The sequence below is a fragment of the Triplophysa dalaica genome, chromosome 2, assembly GCF_015846415.1.
Source record: "Triplophysa dalaica isolate WHDGS20190420 chromosome 2, ASM1584641v1, whole genome shotgun sequence".
Taxonomy (NCBI): Eukaryota; Metazoa; Chordata; class Actinopteri; order Cypriniformes; family Nemacheilidae; genus Triplophysa; species Triplophysa dalaica.
In genome coordinates, this window is record NC_079543.1 from 18,151,593 (window position 1) to 18,172,340 (window position 20,748).

The 20,748-nt window shown below is 36.4% G+C and overlaps 2 protein-coding genes across 5 annotated transcripts in view; both read left to right on the forward strand.

Annotated features, from left to right (window-relative positions):
* The first annotated feature begins 7 nt into the window (after nt 1-7).
* On the forward strand, nt 8-12,443 carry tmem154 (transmembrane protein 154). Of its 3 annotated transcripts, none has more exons than XM_056738160.1 (10): nt 8-97; nt 2,749-2,877; nt 2,975-3,062; nt 3,763-3,816; nt 5,196-5,234; nt 5,414-5,455; nt 5,737-5,937; nt 7,188-7,239; nt 8,612-8,685; nt 11,661-12,443. In XM_056738160.1, the coding sequence occupies exons 3-10, from the start codon at nt 3,008-3,010 to the stop codon at nt 11,702-11,704; spliced, it is 561 nt and encodes a 186-aa protein (XP_056594138.1). In that variant the 5' UTR covers nt 8-97; nt 2,749-2,877; nt 2,975-3,007; the 3' UTR covers nt 11,705-12,443. The 3 variants fall into 3 exon arrangements, with proteins under 3 accessions (XP_056594138.1, XP_056594129.1, XP_056594147.1); XM_056738151.1 differs by lacking the exon at nt 8-97 and adding an exon at nt 378-504; XM_056738169.1 differs by lacking the exons at nt 8-97; nt 2,749-2,877; nt 7,188-7,239; nt 8,612-8,685; nt 11,661-12,443 and adding an exon at nt 6,104-7,119 and having other exon boundaries at nt 2,926-3,062.
* Nucleotides 12,444-13,715: 1,272 nt separating this feature from the next.
* fbxw7 (F-box and WD repeat domain containing 7) overlaps nt 13,716-20,748 on the forward strand; it is a 120,570-nt gene continuing 113,537 nt past the window's right edge. For both annotated transcript variants that reach the window (XM_056729535.1, XM_056729526.1), the window contains exon 1: nt 13,716-14,091. The gene's annotated coding sequence lies outside the window, so the exon portion shown is untranslated. The remainder of the gene's footprint in view (nt 14,092-20,748) is intronic.

A 20,748-nucleotide genomic window follows, 5' to 3' on the forward strand; every position in this document is an offset into this window, starting at 1 on the left:
ATTAAGCGTGAGCTCTTGTGTTGTGCGCGCGCGAGCTCTGTGTAGTGTGGGACAGACGGACATTTCGCGTGCGACATTGCGAATAACGAAAATGCAGGTAAATGTCTTTAATATTATTTAATATTATTTAAATATTATAATATTTAATTAGAAATGGTTGGTCAGTTAAAATATGCTAGTTAACGTTTATTTATCAATAATAAATAGGAAATGTTTTTCTTAATTTCTCCAGTACCGACAGCAGAACCGTTAACGTCAGATAGTTTCGTATCGATAGTTCGGTCTTTTATAATTTAGCCCCGGGACCGATTAGTACCGGGTTTCGGTACCCATCCCTAGTTGTGACACACTGATGCTTGGTCACGTGGTTATGGGGCTCTCAATAGAGGGTATGAACGGGTCGTCACTTTACCGAAACGTGCTTACTACCAATGCTTGCCTAACATTTTAATGAGCTGCCGTCAGGAGACAGCAATATTGAGACGTCGCACCTTCACGACGAAGGTATTTAAAGCTTATTGAACTCATTACTAAAACGATTTATTGATAAAATATATAAAATAGGTCTGCAACAAAAGTAATTAAGTAAATATATACTGTATATATAATTAATAGAAATCCCTAGTAAACAAAATATGAGAAAAAAGACCACGCTAGCACCTCATTTTGCTATGGGAGAATGCTATAACGGAAGCCCGCGTAAAACTGAGACATAGACGGAAACACGTAAGCAGCAGGGCGTGCATACAGTGCATTCGAGTTATGTTGCACCACTTCATTTTGAACACATTTAAAAGTGGCCATACCCTGATATTCCACTTTTCAAACTTTAGTTAGTGTGTAATGTTGCTGTTACAGCATAAACAAAATGTTAAAACTCAAAGTAAATGCCAAGTGAGATTTTGTCTTTAACAGAATTCGCTTTTCAAGGACTACAGCAGGGGCATTGCTAGACCTAATGCTCTACTGGGGCACAGGCCCCCATTACTTTTTCTATCACTTGCGAATGCACTACAAACTTCCATTGCTTAAGCCACTATTCCTAGAGTTTAACAAAAGCCTAAGTATCTTTAACGTATTTAACAAACCTTTCAAGAATTTCCGATTACAATATTTCAAGAAACCAGTGGTGTTATAGCTCCAACTAATATAAAGAAAATATATTTTCTGGTTTGACAGACAAGTTTTTGAACCAACTGTACTGCATTAAACTTTACTGCCTATAACAGCACAGTTATCAGCACAGTTATCTCAGCCAGAGTTACTGCCAACTTTTATGTAGTGTCTAAAACTAGAGCTAGTAAATAAAATATTCATTTCATTTCTGAAAGTACACAACACAAATGTTATGACAAAGGATTTCATGAGACATTTTCCTCTAATGTCTGAGACTTGACTGGCTGGGGATGTACAGTAGTTTGTTTACCTATATATTATATTTTCATTAGCTACTCAGTAGCTATAGGTCTGTCATGCTAAATTTCTGACACTGCCAGAAAATAATCGCAGGCTACCTTTGATCGCAAGAACATGACAACAACCTACTTTGATTCTCTCTTATTGTACGACACAGGACCAATTACCACAAAAATCGCCACGATTGTTTCACGATAGTCATCTTGGGACAGCCCCAAATCATACAATGTGAACCAAGCTTTAGAAAGACATGTGTACTGTTCATAGAACCATCCTTGAATTATATCCAATCAAATCAACGAAGGTGGGACTTTTGACAAAGACCGAGCATAAGAAGTCTTATAAAATGGATGTGTTCATTTTAACACATTGCTTGTGGTATCCTATTTAACACAAAATGTTATTATTAACAGACAAAATTGAACCCAAGTTTTGGTTATATAAGATGGAATCGTATTCACGCGAACATCATGTAAGTGTAAGAACTGAAAACACACTTGTTACTGAGATTACATCTGTTATTGACACCATTGACACATGGTTTTTAATGTAAAAACCATGCGGACGTCATAACTAGACCTCATACAAGTGTAAGAAACAATAAACAAGGCCATTTCATGAGACCTTTAAAGCTCACTGTAGAACAATTGTCTTTTACCAGTGATGTAAATAATGTTCCCTGTGGGCAGTGGATTCATTACACATGAATTTGTTTACTAAGTTGATGAAACCAGCGAATGCAGAAATGCGGTATGGAAACCATGTCGCATTCTTCCGCAGACAGGGGATGGGCGGGGCTGTGTGCACTGACCCGAACACAGAACTTACAGAGTATGCTTGTAGCCGCTATAAGGCTGCTCAGGTAGCAGCGGGAGTAGAATTCGTCAAGTTAAGAGTTGTTCTACCACTGAAATAATTTTAGAGACATTATTTTAGTATCTAAAAACTACAAAGTGTTGCTTTAATACAAAATAACTTCTGTTGTGTTCCACAGAAGAAATAGTCATATACAGGTTTTAAAAGACATCTCTATAAGTGATGAATAAGTGGTATTTTTAGTTGATGTTTTGTTTTGTTTATAAGGTGTATGAGTTTTATAATCTACCTGTTCTTCATGTTATCTGTTTTTCTACATGTATTCATTTTTAAATGCTAGTGAGTACAAATGCATCTCGACAGTGACATATACGGCACTGGACACTCTTAAGTGTTAATAATCTCTTCCTACTTCTTGTAGTGTTTAGAGTGTTTGCATTTAAAGCTGCCTTTGTTTACTCAGCTCTTTTTTACACTCCACATTTTTCTTCCGTATTTCCTCTGGTTTTCGGTTAGGTCACATACCATATATGCAGGAATGTGTTTTCAGAGCTGACTGAAGAACAGCTTGGCCTGTGGTAACAAGCTCATTGCTGATTGCATCACATCCGAGGGAGAGAAAGAGAGGGTGGTGTTTTTTCATAGGTAGGTGAATCAGGTCTGAAAGAGGAAGTAGGATGTCATAAAGGCGTGTTAGCCACAAGTCACCATGCAATGACTCCATGTCTGTGTCTGCTTTCAGTGTGGCCACTGCTTCCACCAACAACTCTGAGAAATGACTCTTGTACTGCTCCTGTTTTTGGCATTGACAGCTAGCTGGACTGGACCTGGTAGGTGCTCACCGTTGTAGTTTTTTTTCTTTATGTGGAAGCTGTCCTAGCTGTCTATCATTCTTTCTTTCTTGCTTGTAGGCCTATTTTTACAAAACATTTTAGAAAAATGAATACTGTAATTGGCCTGTAGGCCACACAACACTTGTGAAGTCATGTGCGTATGAACACGCTCAAGAGCATTCAAAGGAATTCCTTATGTTACCGCAAAGAATAATACTAAAACTTTGTGACAGAGTGCTCATGATACTTTTTAATTTGCTCTTTCGCTGTGTTTGTTTCTTATGGTTTTATGCAAAACATCAAATAGCTTGCCTTTGTTGAATGAAGAATGAAAACATCCAAGCTAACATACAGTACATCTTCCTTTTGGTCTATGAGAGTAATGTTCTGGTAAATAATGTTCGGGTTCTGGTGGCGGGTTTCAGAAACAATGCTTAGCTTAAGCCAGGACTATGTCTTAGTAAAATAATTATATTAAAGTTAATATAAAATACGAAATGTAAAAGGAAAAGCCACTGGAGTCTTTAGCTGTCCAGTACGTGGTTAAAGCTCAGATAACATCTCTCTGTGGAATTGCAACGGACCTGAACTAATTTTAAGTGTACAAATCCAACTCAAGCTTATAAATGAGCAGAACATTTTTTTCAAACACAGTAATTCTGACTAAAGTCATTTTACAAATTGCTTTCCTTTACAGTTCTATGTGAAGACGAAGGAATGGGAGAGACAGAGAACGTATCAGAAGGCTTCAGTGAGTATCTCCATTAAAACAAATCTTCATTTCTATTGTAATAAATATGATGAGCACTTACAACAGTCAGTTGCTTAAAGGGATCCCTTTTACATGTACATTTATGCATTTGGCAGACGCTGTTATCCAAAGCAACTTATATTGCATTATCCTATACATTTGTTTCTAAGTATGTCCAATCCCCTGCGATCTAACCAACGACATAGGCATTGTTAACACCATGGTCTTATCACATCAATCTCAAAAGGGTGCTCGACCAAGAGAGTAAATCCAAAAAGTGACAAAAGTCGGCACACCAGAGCTCCAAAAATATAATAATACTTTATTATTTAAAAGATGCATGGCTCATGACGTTTCGAACACACTGGCTCTTCACCATGAAAACACCATAGTCTTACCACTGTGTTACAGGAAAGCACTAACAACCGTTTACACTGCCAATTTAATGTGACCCAATCTCAATTTTTTCCTCCAATGTGATACAGATCGGATATGATCCACCATAGTGTGAACAGGAAAAAACGCATGCATTCGGAAATTTCGAGATCAGTTTCAGACCTCATTCATATGTGGAAATAAATCACATATAAATCAGATATGTGTCAATGTGAATGTCATGTAAACAGGCAGATCGGATGCATTGCGGTCTGTACGTAATTAAAACGGCAACAATTTGGTACTTGTCAACAGTTTTATGACATATGATCAGGAGGAAGACATGTGGATGTGGATAAATCAAAGACTTTAAACAATTTGATTCATGAAACAAAGCATATGCGCAGGCTGCAATGATTCCTCTTTTCCTCCTCCTCCGCCTCAAAATCAATTTAATGTTTGGCGAACTTGTCATTTATCGCAGAGCTAACATCAAGCACATTTGGCATTCGTCCATCATGGCTAGAGGGTATTCTTGGCTCAAAAACCAGCATTCACACATGCGCAATGTTTCAAATGGTTTGGCAAGTGTAAGCACGTAAGTCCGATATGTGACACAATTGAAAGTTTTTAAAAACGGTCGGTCGAAAAAATTGGATATAGGCAACAAATTAGAATTGAGCGTCAAGACCTGCAGTGTAAACGAGGCCGTAGTTAATTAAAGGGATCTCTTTTGTCAATTTACAAACATTCTTTTTTCTGCAGAACACTAAAGAAGATATTTTGAAAATGTTGGTAATTTAACAACAGCGGTACATATTCACATCTATTGTGAAGACACAACACCAATGCAAGTCAGTGGGTATCATTGTCGTTCAGTTACCAACATTCTTCAAAATATATTATTTTCGTGCTCTGCAGAAGATACTGGTTTGAAATGACAAAAGGGTGGGTAAATGACAACCACCTAAATCTCATGTGTCTTGATGTCTTGCGTTCAACAGTTTCGGAAGTATCAACTCAGACCAATGCAGAAGACCCAGGTAAGTCGGACAGTTTTTTAATGAATGTGATAAAATATACAAACCTAACCAAAATGTACTGTGTAGTCTATGTCATAAGCCATTCAACCGTAATACACACTGTATTTTGACTTCAGAAAAAACTTGAATGTACAGACACTTGTTACATTGTATATTCATCAGTCAATTTTTCTTTAAAGAGAATCATGAGAATGCAGGCTCTGGAGAGGGCACAACTCAAGGTACAAACTAAATTTTTTCAAATGCAAAATGCCAAACTAAACTCAATTTACCACACCAGCAATGTTGTAAAGAGATAATTCACCTGAAATTGAACATCCTATCAGCATACCCCCACCCCAATGTCCTTCAATTGTATTTTCTGTCTTTTGTGGAACACAAGAAGAAATGCAAACAGCACATTGGGTGGGTAAACCATGACAGGATTGTTGTTTTTGTGTAAAATTGATAAGCAATGTATATGTCATTGTAAAAGTTTTGAGGATAAAATATCTCTGGTTAGGTGCATATAAAGAAGATCAAGACTCTACAGCAAGCCCTGAAATAACTGTTAATTCGGAAAGAAATCTGACTGATGAGAAAGGAACAGATACAGATTCTTTGCAGAAAGTCATCATCATATCTTTGGTTCTCACACTCATCATCATCCCTGTTATTGTGTGCGGTGTCGTGATCTACTGCAGAAGGAGGACAAAAGTTGTGGGTATGTCATCAGTCTTAAATAAATGTGCTTTAAAATCTTCTTTATAGATGTTAAATCAGTCAGAGAGAGTGAGTTAAAAAAATTCTATGGATGACAAAAATATTTACACGTCCTGCGAATTCTCCAGTGCGAATGAAACCAAATACAAGATGTGTGTCCTTTCTAGGTGACAACTTGTTGGCAGGGCCGGACTGCGAAACAAATTCAGGCCGGGATATCCCACACTCATCTAGGCCATAAAGCACAAATCTATTTTTTATTAAATGTAGAATGCTTTGTAATCATCACACAATAGGTCATCAATGCTTAATTAAACCGACAGTGCATTGTTTATGAGCAAAATAAATACAGTTTGGCTTGAGAAAGTTTCAAGAATTTTTTTTATCATTTGGCCACACCACAAAAGCATGTTTAAATGATTTATATTACAACTCTATCTTAGAGTGAAGATTCATTCAATCTTTATGTTTAATATAATAAAACAACAAAACAACAATATATGCTTTAATTGTATGTGTGAAGAGAAACAATAGCATCCATTTTCCGTGAATGTCACTTTGTTGACGGTCCCTAAATTCACCAATATTGAATGCCCAAAGTCAAGCTAACTTTATGTCAATCTTTTATGGTGTGCATTTACTATCAAATGTCAAGAGCACGTTCTTATAGCGCGAAAGTACGTCAATATCGATGTGTGAGCACTAACAGAACTGGACGTGCGCCCTTAGATGCTCTCCGCTCGCACGCGGAAGATGCCTTCCTCGCACCTGGATTTATTTTGCTCGTGCACAAACTTGGACGCGTCCCCTTTGATTCCATGAGCATAAGAAGCACTCGTCCAGTTTTGAGCGAGAGCTAAATAAATCTGCAAAGCTACAATAACATGCCATCGACATTTGTCTGTAAAAAAAAAGCAGGCAAATCAGTCGTCAGGCCTCCGGGAAACGCCCCGGTTTTCCCGATGGACAGCCCGGGCCTGCTTGTTGGGCTGAAACAGATTTGTACGCTCAACTAGCAGGTTTCAATGTGGATTCAAATGAATCCTCCTTACATTGTTGAATTGATGTAATTTTCCCCCACTTCACAAGAATTTGATGTACTTCATGTGTCAATAATTGTAAGATAATCTTAAATTAGTTTCTTAGTTCCTTGGTTATTTAAAGTTAGTTCCACCATATACAGAAATACATTATGCTGAGTGTGATACAGGTAATGATTGTAATACATGTAACATCTTTCTTTTTCTGAAGACGAAAACGAAGATCATTATTTGGATAATGAAGACGATGAGAAGGTGCCAATGTATGTACAAGCTTTAACTTTTACGATCTCTATATGTAATATACCATGTTTGATAGATGTATAATAAAGGTAATTTATTTTTAAATTACAATATATGTGTAATATACCATGTTTAGATTAATGATGATGGTTATTAAATTTTATGTATTTTCTCAAAATGGATGACTAGAGTGTTTGTGAGTAAGTGCAAGTGGCATAAACCGACACTGTGAGTTGTCACACTGTAAAACCACCAAACTGCTTAATCTTAAAACCTTAAACACAAACTCATGAAATAGTCTTGCACATTTTTTGGATGGTTATTCAATTAAGAACATATCGCCACTTTAGAATTTTTAGAATTATTTAATATTAGAATTATAAGGTTACATCTGACTTTTTTGTCCAAATTAGTTATTCACATATTCCTATTCTGTGAAAACTTAGTTACATGATGTAACATTGTGTACATTTAGGGACGTTTTAGAAAACAAAAAGGTTTTATTTACAAATTCAAATGGAATGTTAGAACTTTGAAGCTCAATATCTCAAAACTGAATCAGAATGCAGATTAAACCTTATCATTCAAAGGCGACCTTATGCTCTTTATTTCTTTGGGTAATTTAAAAAGTAATAAAACATATTTTTGTAAGAGACAGTAAAATAAATGTTAAAAAATATATTTATATTGTATGCTACTGACAGTTCAACAAAGTAAAAACTAATAGCAATTCTTATTGAATGAGTATTATGCATTGAGTAAACTGCTTGCATATATTTAAAATGTGCAAAGATGTCACTCAAAATTAGTTCCGTTTGAATGATAAAAGTTTACCACAACTTCCTCCTGATAATGAAGGACTGCAAAGTCGTGCTCTGCTAAATACAGTACAGTTGTGTGGCTCATTTCTTTGGCATCTTATTGAGCTAAAGTACCCAGTTTAAAATAAAACCGCTTGGTCTGGTCTATGATTCTGATTGGTTCAGCCATGTTTATAGCTGTTGTAAATTCCCCAAAACATACCTTACAACCACGTTACATAAGTATCAGCATAGATATTCTGAGACACTTTATATTTTTCATTTGTGTTACTCGCATCACTGTAAACATGGCTTCTTGCTTTATTCAAGGAATAAGTTATGGAAATAAATATGCCATCAAGTCTTTACTGTTCTTCCACCTTTTAAATATATTTAATATTGTACATTATGAATGACATGGCTATTGATAATGATGGCTATATGATTATAAATATGACAAATACATATGATATTATGTACTTACAACTATCGTATTTATGATAAATATAAATAAATAATATAAATAATATCATTATTATAATATAAACTTATACATAAAAATAAATTAATGGTGTTATTTGCTTGTACCCAGGCCCATGTTTGAGGATGATATTCCATCAGTGATGGAGCTGGAAATGGAAGACCTAGAAAACTGGATGTCGAAAGGTAAAATTAATAGATAACCACAAGGCCTATCATGCCCATCTTCTGATTCTGAGAGACTACAGGTCAGCAAGACAGAATTAAAAATTGATAATTACAAATAAGTACATGCTAAACCAGTTTAGACATTACATCTGCATTTACCCAGATGTCCAGACATTTTTAACGTTTTTTATTTTTTGCTTTTGATAGCAACTTATTGAGATATTAAAGCACTACACCTACCCCTAACCTTCTAAACTTTATTAATGAAGATGAATCAAATTAAAAATGGTCTTAAATCGATTTTGTTAAAAGCAAATTCCTTAATGATCTGTAAGGTAAGTCTCTGCCAACAAGGCGGGCTATTTGTACCCATTGTAAATAGACACTCCGTTAGTTTTTGTATCACTTTTTTTCTTAAAAACCTGCTGTCTGCAAGAGGTATGCAACACAATTGACTACACAAACTTCCCTTGCTTAAACCAATATTCCTACAGTGCAACAATACGGGGAAAATTAAACCGTAAGCTATTAGGCCTATCTTCAACATACTTAACACAAACTTTATTAATATGTTTCACGCACAGTATGGAAATAAAAAAAGCTGAGATCATTTTTTTCTTGCACACCTGCAATCATTACACAATGATAACATTTAATAATTACATATTTTCAACAATTTGCAATCACAGTATTTCAAGAAACCAGTTATTTTATGGCTCAAAATGTTAAGAAGAGGATATCTTATTATAAAAACATATTTTCTGGTTTCACAGCCAAGTCCAAACGCAGTTTGTTCATTTAACCAACCGTACAGCATATCTATTATAGCACATCTCAGCCATAGTTACTGCCGTAGTTACATAGTAACTTTATTGTAATGTCCTAAACTAAAGCCAGTAAATTAAATATTAATGCATATTATTATTGCATTTCTGCAAGTACAGAACACAAATGTATTGTAAGCACAAATGCAATTTTACAGACTCGACAAGAGTTTTCCTGAGACATTTTGTCTAATGTCTGAGACCTGACTGGCTGGGGATGTAGCCTACTTTATCTAGTCTAACCTCCCTCAAACTCATCATCTCCTTACTGCTTCCTTTGCCCTGCTTTGCACAATCAAATTCGGATGTCCATCTACAGGGGCTATTAATCTAGTCATGATCGATATTATTTAGAAACTGTCTTCCGTTTCGTCATGTTTTCATAGCCTACAGTCACGTGGCGTCACCCTTGCGTGCATGCGTGCGCCATGTACACATGCGTGCCGCAGTTGTTGCAAGGAAAATACGGCACGACTTTGTGTTTTCGGACCGGTTAAAGTGCGCGACTGCTTCACTTTTACAAGAGTGAATTATTTTACTACGCTGCATATCCATGTTGCCGCTATTATCAATCTTAAGATTACACTGACAAATAAAGTACATTGTTAAACCTAAAGCGACGCCCTTTTCACCATTATTACAATAATATAATTAAAAAACAGTCATAATAAAATGTTTGTGAAATTCGAGCTTTTACCAGCAGAGGGAGCTGTTGCATTAGAAAACCATTGGCGTTTAATTGTTTTACGTTGCTTTATGCTTTGCGTTGCCAAACTTACTCCATACAAATACTTTCTAGCTTCGCAGTTATGTCATGTTTGCACGGAGGGATGTCCAAGTGTGGGAATTAAATAAAATAATGTCCGATTTTTGACATTTTGTTCAATTACATATGCAAAGAGGATCTTTGTGTATTCTAATCATTGTTGCAGATACATGGCCGTTAACATGAGCTAAATTTAATAAAAAGCTTCTCAGTGTGTACACTTAAATTTCTCCTTCAGTCAGGTGTCCAAACTTGGTATATGAACTTTACAAAGCATATTCATAGTACAGTAAATACTTGGACAGCTGTAGTGGTTAGTAACAAAGAAGTCACTCTCCAATCTTGCAAATATTTGCATTTCAGGAAAAAAGTGACAGATGCTGTATTGTGTCCTTGATTTTTTCGCACATTTACACTTCATATATCTGAAAAATCATGGGCGTCAGCTGAACTGGATATAGTAAAATGTGATTTTTATTTTGAACAAGAAACACTATTAGACAAGGCATGTACAGGTGTACATTTGTGTCAAACTGGTGTAATGTGTAAAATGACATTTTCTGGAACTGTGAACTTATAAAGTTTAGTTACCTCCTATTTTAGTTTTCAGAGGTATGCAAGTAATAAAGATACTGTTCGACACAGAGTTCCTGCGCTGCGCACACCGAGCATCTAAATGAATGACTGGCTCGACTGCCTGTATGATAAAATAATAAACAACAGAGTTGCCCGTTGACTCCCCATAATAGACATACAAAGAACACAAACAGTCAATGACACACACATTCTGAGATTTTGTTATGAAGTCTATATAATTATTTTCATGAGGCTGTGTACATAGAACAGAATAGCTGTGAGTGGTGACTTCTGACCTATGGGTACATGCTGCCAGCAGGAACATCTGGAAGTCATTACAGCAGGCATGCATGGAAGTGTGGCTCAGACCAGGCTGGAGATGAGGAGGCCCTTTATTTTTTATCCTATACATGCTCTCTTTCTCTCCTCCTGGGAACATCACAGGGTCAAAGTCCACAATCCAGGAATGCACACTTACGTCAGGCACACTGTTTTTTCCCAGGATTCTTTTGGTATCAAACACTATGGGGACCAGGCTAGACAATGGCTAGGTGATGCCAAAAATAAGAAATGCTTATATAAACAGGTCACAGATATATCTCAGCACAAGAGTAGGAACATCGATTCTTGTGGGTTTACTATACTGTACATCAATGGAAATTGGCTGCAGTTTGGTATCTTTAAAGAAATAGCGGGCATTGTCAAAATTGACATATAATAGATAGATGCACAAACGGGTATGCACGCTTTCCACCTTCCACAATTTTAATGAGTCTATTGTTCTTCCTGTTAAAATTAATTTCATTTACTTCTTATTTGCTTCACAGGCAATGGCTATGGAGCTGACGCTGTTTTCGCAGCACCCTCATGATGTGGCCCCTCATGTCAGTTGTTGCACAGTACATACCTGAGGTGTATATGGTAAATGTATTAGCAGTTCAGTGAAACTGGGTTTCAAGTTTCGTAATGCTAATATAAAAACATTGTGAGAATGATGTAAAAAAAAAAATTAACACTGTTGTGTAAAGGATTTTACCCTTTGGACAAAAAAATGAGAAAATTATCAATTAACAGATTAGAAACTGTTCCAGTCAGTTGCACTGAAAAGCTATTGGATGCTGATATGGTTCTATGTAAACTTTTGCAAATGAATTTTTATTTTGAGTGCAACACAATGACAAACCCTGTTGTTTCTTTATGCCACAACATTCTAAAAATATTTATATGGTGTAGTTTAATTCTGTCAATTAGCATTTCATTATTCAATGTAAATATAAAAACAATTTTTTAAACTTTATTTATTTATTCTTTACTTTTTTTCAGCATTTTTCTTTTCTTGACATTCTTATCATGGCCATGTTTATTTATATATTGCAATTTAAATTAATAACAGGAACTCAAAAGCCACCAAAAACATTATTTTATAATAAAAGAGGAACAGCTGAAATTGAGGTTGTTTAAGTGCATGCTGTATGTATTGATATCACCAAATGTATGTTTTCATACAAAGAGGAAATTACAGGTGTGTTTTAAAAAAAATACTGAACCTAAATTAGGTTCCATATTTCAAGGACAAAAGCTGCAGAGTAATAAAGTGTTACTTTGGTGTAGATGTGTCATCAAAACATGAATGGTTGCCTATGTTTTGACTTTTAAACCAAAGAATCAGTTATGATGCTTCAATGACTGTCTCTCTACCTCTCTGTCCCTCAATTATCTTGCAATCTTCCCTTTGGCCTATTTCTGCCATCGGAAAAAAGGGTGATGAGTGAAGTACACATGGTGGGTGTCCAGCAGTATGTGAATAAGTGAATGTGTCCCCTAGCTGCTGAGCTAAGAGCCGCTTCAAGTGTCTCATAAATAATTGACCCAGAGAGTGCCACATATGCCAGCACAGGCTCACTCTATAAAATCTACAGCTGTATCTCTTGACTGCTTTTCTCATGCAAAGGTATGATTACTGATTGGAATAGTCTGTAATGTTTTGACTTATGCAAAATGTACAAGCTCAAAGAAACCCATTTTTTTTCATATATTCTATGAAGAAATAGGCAACCGTTGACCTTATAAGGGAAGTCTTACAGACCGTTAATTAAATAAAAGTAGACATTCGGCTTTATATAACTCGAATGTTGTGTATTTTCTAATTAAGAGTGTCCGGAATATGAGGGGAATAAAAAAGAACAATGTTTACCGTTGAGTGAGGATTGAACAAAGCACAACTTCAGGGAAAGACTGCTGTTGGCACGTGATGCAGCACACTAGACCGAGTACAGTGTAACAGCGGTGGAAAACAAAACCAGATGGAACTCGTTAGATATTTTTTCCTTTCAAGTCTTGTCTGGTCTGTTTGGCTTTAAAACTTTGTTGATCAGAAGAATGTGTGCAGATACATTTGGGTTCTTGAAAGAGTTGTTAGTTCTCGGGTTTCAAAGAGTAAATATGAACGATTTTGACAGTTAATAGCCTATCTCAAAAAGTGCATGACGTATTTGATGTGCTTGTAGATCATAAAATATAAACGTGGCTTTTATCAGCTTTTTACAGTCTATTTTATATCAATCAGCCTCCATTGTAGATTTTACTGTGGAGCTATGCAAATTTATTTCTTATCTTTTGAAGAACGGCATCTGCACATGAGTTTATAAAAGTAGCATAATAGTTACCTTCTATTAAATATTTATATACAATAATTATTTTTAACGTAACAAAAACAAACATTCCAAACGCAATATACAAATAAATGATACCTTCTACTTTCTGTGTCCATTTACAGTTCTTATGCTGGACAATGTAGCCACACCATATTTAAGCGACACTGAACTAGGAGCTGGTGACGTTACTAGACGACTCCGTACGTCATCATCAGTGGACGGGGAGTCGTACAGGAATCGGTTGGATAAAGGCAATCGCGCTTTAACGGAGAAGCGTTGGAGTAACCATAGCTTTCTTCAGATCCGTGATATTTAACCTAGGGGTTCTGTTTTAGCAAAATATCCGTGAATAATTACAGCCACCCCTAGCGCAAGGATTAAAGATCTGCGTGTATCGTACACACTTTGATCGGATAAAATGTTTGATCGGTGCCTGTGAAACTTCGACTCGTTTTCGGAGGACCCTTTCATCTTTCGGTCACACCGGAGTAGAGGAGACACCGGTGTAGCCTGGGCTTTGGATAACATATCTGGAGAAAGCAACAGTTCCTGTCCATATATAAATTGGAGATTTATTTCCATTGTCTTCCCAACAGTTTCCAGGGTAAATGCATTTATTTCTTTGATAGAACGCCCAGTTATTAGCGTGTTTCGCCAAAAGGCAAACTTGCGAGGATGGCAGTGGATTTATGTACTAGCGTTACTCCTTGCAGTTTGCGACCCTGTGTATTTTCTTCTGCTTATCCGTGTCCTCGGTGTATCTACCTGGTGTGTAGGGGTTGCAAGACATTTAAACCGTAACGTTTAATTGATACGATAAATCTCATGCACTAATCCACAACATTTAACGTTATAGGTAAACTATGTTTACCACATGTCAAGTTATATAAACATAAAATACAATGAAGGAGTTTAACTTAACGTTATTGGCTGCATAAAGTCTAGTACAAGCATGAGCAGGTGTTTTCTTTCTGTGTTATCCAGTTGCAGTGCTGTTGTTTTCGTTAATGTTTCATGATAAATTCACATTATTAAAGTTAACATTTTATTGGTGTTCATTTTATTGTAGATTTGGATGTAACGTTAAATTAACAACAGCAGATTAAAACTACCGTTGCCCTTTAAATTCACTAAATATGTTATCATGACGTATGTTTTAGGGTTCACATATGTCCAAGCTCCGTTTGCGTTTCACATATTAATCATCATTAAATAATATTTCATGTATAGTTAGATTTGTTTATGGTTGTTTTCCTGTTCTTTAGCCGGCCAGTGACTGGACTTTAGCTTAGCAAGGTAACACCTTTAGCATACCCGCAGCTTCACAATCGAAATATAAGCTTCTATTAATCGTTTTACTCATTTTATTTTTAAGTGGAATATGGTTATACAGTTCATTTTAATAGAAGGCCCTTTTACCTGTGTTGTCAATAGCAGCTTATGCTAAATTATCTTTAGCATGTTAGCTTAGCTTGCCAACAATTGACGTTCACCCTATACAATCGCCCCCTCCCCGAGGGGCTTTAAATTCATATCAAGTTCCTCCCAGTGTGTGTGGGAAGATTTTGTATTTTATTTGGCTTTTGTTTATAAACACTGTTACGTCTGGTGCGTTGTACTTGTGAAATTATTAATATGTGCAGATTTATGTCCAGCGCGTGCTTGGCTCCAAACAAGCACATGTTAGCACCGACCACAGCTATTGCAAGTTTGTCCAGAGAGTTTCTTCTCTCCAGCTCTTTTTATAGTTCTGTTCTTGTTATACCGAGCACAACGTCCACATTTATGAACATACAAAAGGCACAGTTTCATCAATATCTGATGGGCAAATAAAGACATGGCTACTCAAATCATAAATATCCTTCACGTTTTTCTTTAATCTTAATAGATTTAGATTAGATGTAATGTATTACTGTATAACTGTATAAGATCCCATGAACTAGTGTTATTGAAAGCTGGAGCCTCAAGTGTAACATTATGTAACTTGTTGTTTAAAAGGTTTGCAATGACATCTATTGCCCAACGTGTTTATGTAATATCTGTTGTCATAAAACGTACTTGAATGAAGTAGGTTTTTAAACATCTGATCAATTCTGGTTGTAGAAGCTATTATGTGTTCTAAGTTGTAACATCAGCACTTGATAACAAATGGCATAGATAGACAGTCCAGAGTAGTACAATAATGCTCTGTTAAGGTCTGTGACTTTGTTCTGAATTTGTGTGGCTTATTCAGGGACGCATCAAAAGGGCAATCGGGGGAAAGTGTCTGACAAAATTTGTAGGGAAGGGAGAGGAAAGAAGGCAGGAAATACAGAGGATACCGTGTGAGCACTTTAGTTCTCACACCCTTTTTACAACATCCATTTCCACATCAGTGTGCTGGCCAGAGTGACCCTACTGCACTCAGCATCCTTCTTGAATGGGTTTAGCTGTCGTGCGTGAGTTTCTTTGTTTCGCACCCCTTCACTTATCCTGCTTGGATGATTTCAAGCTCTTCTGTGGCAAGAGTTTATCTTTATTACTCGCCAAATGCCCTTCATGTTTTGAGAGAGCACAGAAATGTTGTCCAGGTGAAATATTTGGTGGTCAGACTTTATCATTATTATGAAGCATGTGGTTGATTTGGGAGCAGTTTCATGATGCATCAAGGATGCAAGTTTGTGTCTTCTTTTAGAGAATGAGCTCATGTCACTGATCAAATCTGATCGTAGACTGAATGCCCTGTGATTTTCTCAATGTGGTCACATGTTGGTATGCTGAGAAAAAAAATCCTCCGGTCACATGATGACTCTTTTCCTTTTACAGAGGTGTGAGTTGCAATGGAGCATTCATGCTGCTTTGGTCTCGCAGCAATCAGATAGGAGCAGGAAAGGGTAATAATTCTTTACGGAATGAATACTACATGGATGTTCATGTGTTTGATTGCTCTGTTTCAGTCAGACATTGTGCAGAGTTGGGAAATCAATAAATCTCAAATACTGACACCTAAAGGTCAAACTCTTCCTTTCTTTAATGTATGCATGAGAAGAGTTTGACACTCAACAACTCCGATATCGATTTTGTGTAAAGCATTTTAAGGAACTCACGCTTTCTTGTCTTTGTTGATGGCTCAAGGACTTTGAAAAATGTGTTTTTACGGAGATATTGATGTTAGTTAGTATAATGTAACAGAAAACGAAGGCTATCTTAAGTCTTGTGTTCCTGCAATGGAGCCATCACTGGAGCCAAAACAAAGTTTAGCTTAAAAGTTTAGCTTTTTTCTGATAGCTTCTTTACAAGCACTTTTGTGATGTGTGGGGAGATTTTAAAGCTCGATTTCATTAATCTTGTAAATTAATTTCTTGCTAGTGTTTTTAAACTCTGTGTTTTGTAAATCGCATACTTAGTCCCAGAAATGGAACAGGAATGCTGTTTCAGAAAGGAGGTTTAGTGAAAACTATTAAGTATATTTACCCTGAAATGAGCGAACCTCTGGGTTTTCTGTTTCAGAATGCAAGGTATGTCAAGCGGGGTAAATCAAGCCCGTTTCTTAAAGAGAGGTAACTTGTAATCTCAAGGTCAGTAACCATAGTAACTTAATCTGTGAACCTAACATGGTTGGGAGCAGGTTTTCTTTGGTTAACCCAGAGTTTCTTTCGATCTCCTACCCCTTTTTAAAACGCAAGTGGTGTACCTCATTCATTTAATGCAGTCATTCAATGCACACATTTGGATCACACAGAGACCAGTGATTTCATATGTGCTTTTATAGAGGTCCCTAAACATTAAGGAGCTGCGTTAATTCATAGGGATGTACTTTGATTTTAGGAAAACAATTCAGGACCCGAGTGGAATTTTGTCATTTCACCATGCATTTTTATTAAAACTGTTCCATTAATCTTTACAGTGCATTAAATGCATTAAGACATGCAGCCACTCCTACCCAAATTTGCTCCAAGCACGATTAAAACCAGCAATCATTCTTTTGACACACTTCTGTTCTGACGCCATACAAGTGTCCTATAGGCCGAGACGTCTCACACTTACTACTAGAGTAGAGCACTGATGGGGAGTGTGAACATAAGAATTTTTTTATGATTTCTGTTTTTATTTTTGCATGAATTCATTAACTGATTAGATAATGTTTCTTGGTAAATTTATCTATTTATGAATTTAAACTTAAGTAATTTTCAGCACATTAGTAAATCTTCTGTATACTTGGGTGTGATGAAATTGTGCTTTGCTCTCAAACTTTCTGCAGCCATGATTTGATAAAACTAAATCAAATCTGCTCTTCTGAAACCCAAAACTCAAAGTTTGTCATCTCTGTGTAAATCAACTATGAGTTAACATTTTAACTCTGTGTTTGTTGAACCTCCTATAGATTGTTTTTTTTTGCTCGGTCGCGCACTCTTTTACCTATTTTTTCTCAATGTGACCGCTGGTTCTTTCCAGACTCTGGTGGTCATTTTCAGGTTAAATAAAGCTGTACATTATCTTGCTAAGATGTAAGCATACAGTGCAGATTTTCGCAACTATTGGTGCTCATCTGGCTTTACATTGTTTACCAAAAGCCCCCTGAGCATTGGCACTAATTTTTACCTCCTGTTAGAAGCTGTTTTTCAAACGCTGCTATGAAGATGAAAGGGTGGAGGGTGTTATTCTTTACTTTCACTGTTCAGTTATTCATTCCTCTTTCCTGTATGTGCAGGTGTGTCACAGCAAGCTGCACATGTGACTAGAAATCACTAAATGGATTTGATGATGTCACAGTAGAATTTATGATTAAAGAGCTGTGCACAAATCTAAACTTCCAGATTGAGAAATCTGTATGAATTTAGTAATCTTTTGATCTAGTTTTATTCTAAAGTTCTTCAGAAGTACAGTAAATTTCTTCAGTTCATACTTGTATCTGGCCTCATTTCTTGCAGTGACATGGTAATAGCTTTGCTCTGGTCCACAGAGATTCTACATGTAGAGCTCCTGGACACTGCAAGCAAGAGCGGTGTCAATAATTCAGGACTCTATCATGCAGACTTTGGCTTTGGTTTGTGTGAAGGGCTTAAGAGATCATTGGCAGATGAGAGAACATTACATGGACCAGCACATCCAGCTTACGGTGCAGTGATATCACTCATTGCCAGCTTTTCAAGATCTCTACTAGTCTGCCGGCTGCTTCTCGTATCTTTATGCTCACCCTCGTGGTCTGGAAAGATGTCCTTATATGTCCTCTTGATTATCAAGCAAATTCTAAAGCCAAATACCCACTTCAAAAAGCCTTTTTGATTCGTTCAGTCTGCAACAAGGGTGCCTTGTGCTGTATGCTAACAGTATTTTTAGTGTGCACACTTGAGATGCTCCAACTAATCTTAGACCTTAACAGAAACCGATTTCAAACCTGTTTAAAATGGAATAGACTAAATCAGTGACCCAGATGTTTTAGAGTTCTCACCCCAGAACTGCTTAAAATTGATCAATTTGTGCACTAGGACTGTGCAATATGCACATCGCAATGGTTTGCAATAACTGATCTAGTTAATTCTTCGAAACGTTATGTATGGTCAATGTTTTAGATGTACGTGTGCGCGAATGATAGCGTGGATGTACTCTGACGCAAATCAATCAACAATCCGCATCGCAAAGCTTTCATAGCGAGCAAAGATGATGCCATCCCGAGACATCTGCAGCTGCTGCTCACGATTTGGAGCCAAAATGAAGAAGCACCCCAAATATATGGCAGTATTTTTTAGCAATTTTTCAGAAGTTGTAGTGACGCTTTCTTTTTCCTAAAATAATGTGAAACATATGTTGGTCATATACATTTTTTATATATTTTAATACAATTTAAATAGATTTTAGAATTAAATGATTGTATCGATTATCGCATTAAGCAAAAAACGAAAATTATCTCGGCTGTTTCATCAAAATGATGCATTTTGGAAGAAACCTACCCACATCTACGGAGTGATAAAAAAACGAACAAATGAAGATGGAAGAATACGGTTTCTTTTGTTTGAAAGCTGAGACTCTGTTCTTTCATTTGACATATTGTTTGTCCATATATTCTTTACAGAAAATGTACTGTGAGCCATTAAATTTGGGTAAAAATGTAAAAAAAACGCTTGCGTAGGCTGGCAACTCCTTTTTTTTTTTTTTTTTTTTTAAGAGGCTGGCGAATGAGATAAGGTGCCATTTTCCAAAAACGATGATGTCAAACGCATACATATTACGTGTTCAGTCTGTAGGCATGCATGAGTATTCCTAAAAGAATAATGGAGGCCCCTTGCTTTCTTTATGGTGCAATACATACTTTAGTAATTAGTACAAAATAGAATATTACGAGTAAAAAGTACAAATAAAGTAAGTAACTAAGTAATGTGAGAATTTTCTGTGCTAGAAATCAATTTATCCTTTACATAAATCACATCTCATGGATGCTTGGCATCGGCATACTCCCTTGCGTTTTGGATAGGAGAAAAATGGCTCAACCTGTGGATTCCCTGACTTCTTTTTGACGTGACTTGTAAAAATAACCTACTCAATATGAATAAGTAATAATGTTTGTATTTTGTGTGGGTATGGCAGATTGGATTCAAAACTGTTTAGCTAAAACACATTTATGTGGCCAAGTGCCCTCTTTGGATATTAATCCTGGCTTTTGGAAAGCAAATGAAACGTGCTTCCCGATGCGTCTACATCTCGACATTCCTTGGACATCTGTGCCATCTGAAAGGGTGTTCTTTTGCCAGTTTATTTTATGCTTTTTAGTTATATTATTTTAGTTTTTCGCCCTAGTCAATAAAACATTGCAGGTACATGATTTTTTTTATCCAGTTCCTGTTGTTGATCTATTCTGTTTGCACATTAAAATAAATGTGTGAAATATATATTTTTTTATAACTGGTCACAGACACTTGTCAACTGTAGCCGTGTCTCATCTCAAAGTCTGTGTCCTCCGGACGACCTAATCGACGGTGTATTCTGCCAACAAATGTGTCCTCTGGAGGATGCAGCCTTCGAAATGAGATGCCAATTAATATAAAAAATTTATCAGTTAACCATTAATGCTTGAGCATCGGTTCTCGATTAGGAAAATTAAAGGGATCATATGGTGTAAATACGTGTTTTTCTGTGTCATTGTTGAGATATAAGTTGCACAAGCATGTATTAGACACGTACAATTGCGACCAATTAAAGTATCTGACCTAAATATGTATTTTATCTAAAAGCAAATACTCACCCAGACCTGACTGAAATACACGTCAGTTCATGGTATGATTTG

Excerpts from the sequence above, each read along its gene's own strand:
- tmem154 (XM_056738160.1), top strand. The coding sequence starts at position 3,008 with ATGACTCTTGTACTGCTCCTGTTTTTGGCATTGACAGCTAGCTGGACT. Across the intron at positions 5,235-5,413 it reads GACCAATGCAGAAGACCCAG|AGAATCATGAGAATGCAGGC; the intron begins GTAAGTCGGACA and ends TTTTCTTTAAAG. Across the intron at positions 7,240-8,611 it reads GACGATGAGAAGGTGCCAAT|GCCCATGTTTGAGGATGATA; the intron begins GTATGTACAAGC and ends GCTTGTACCCAG.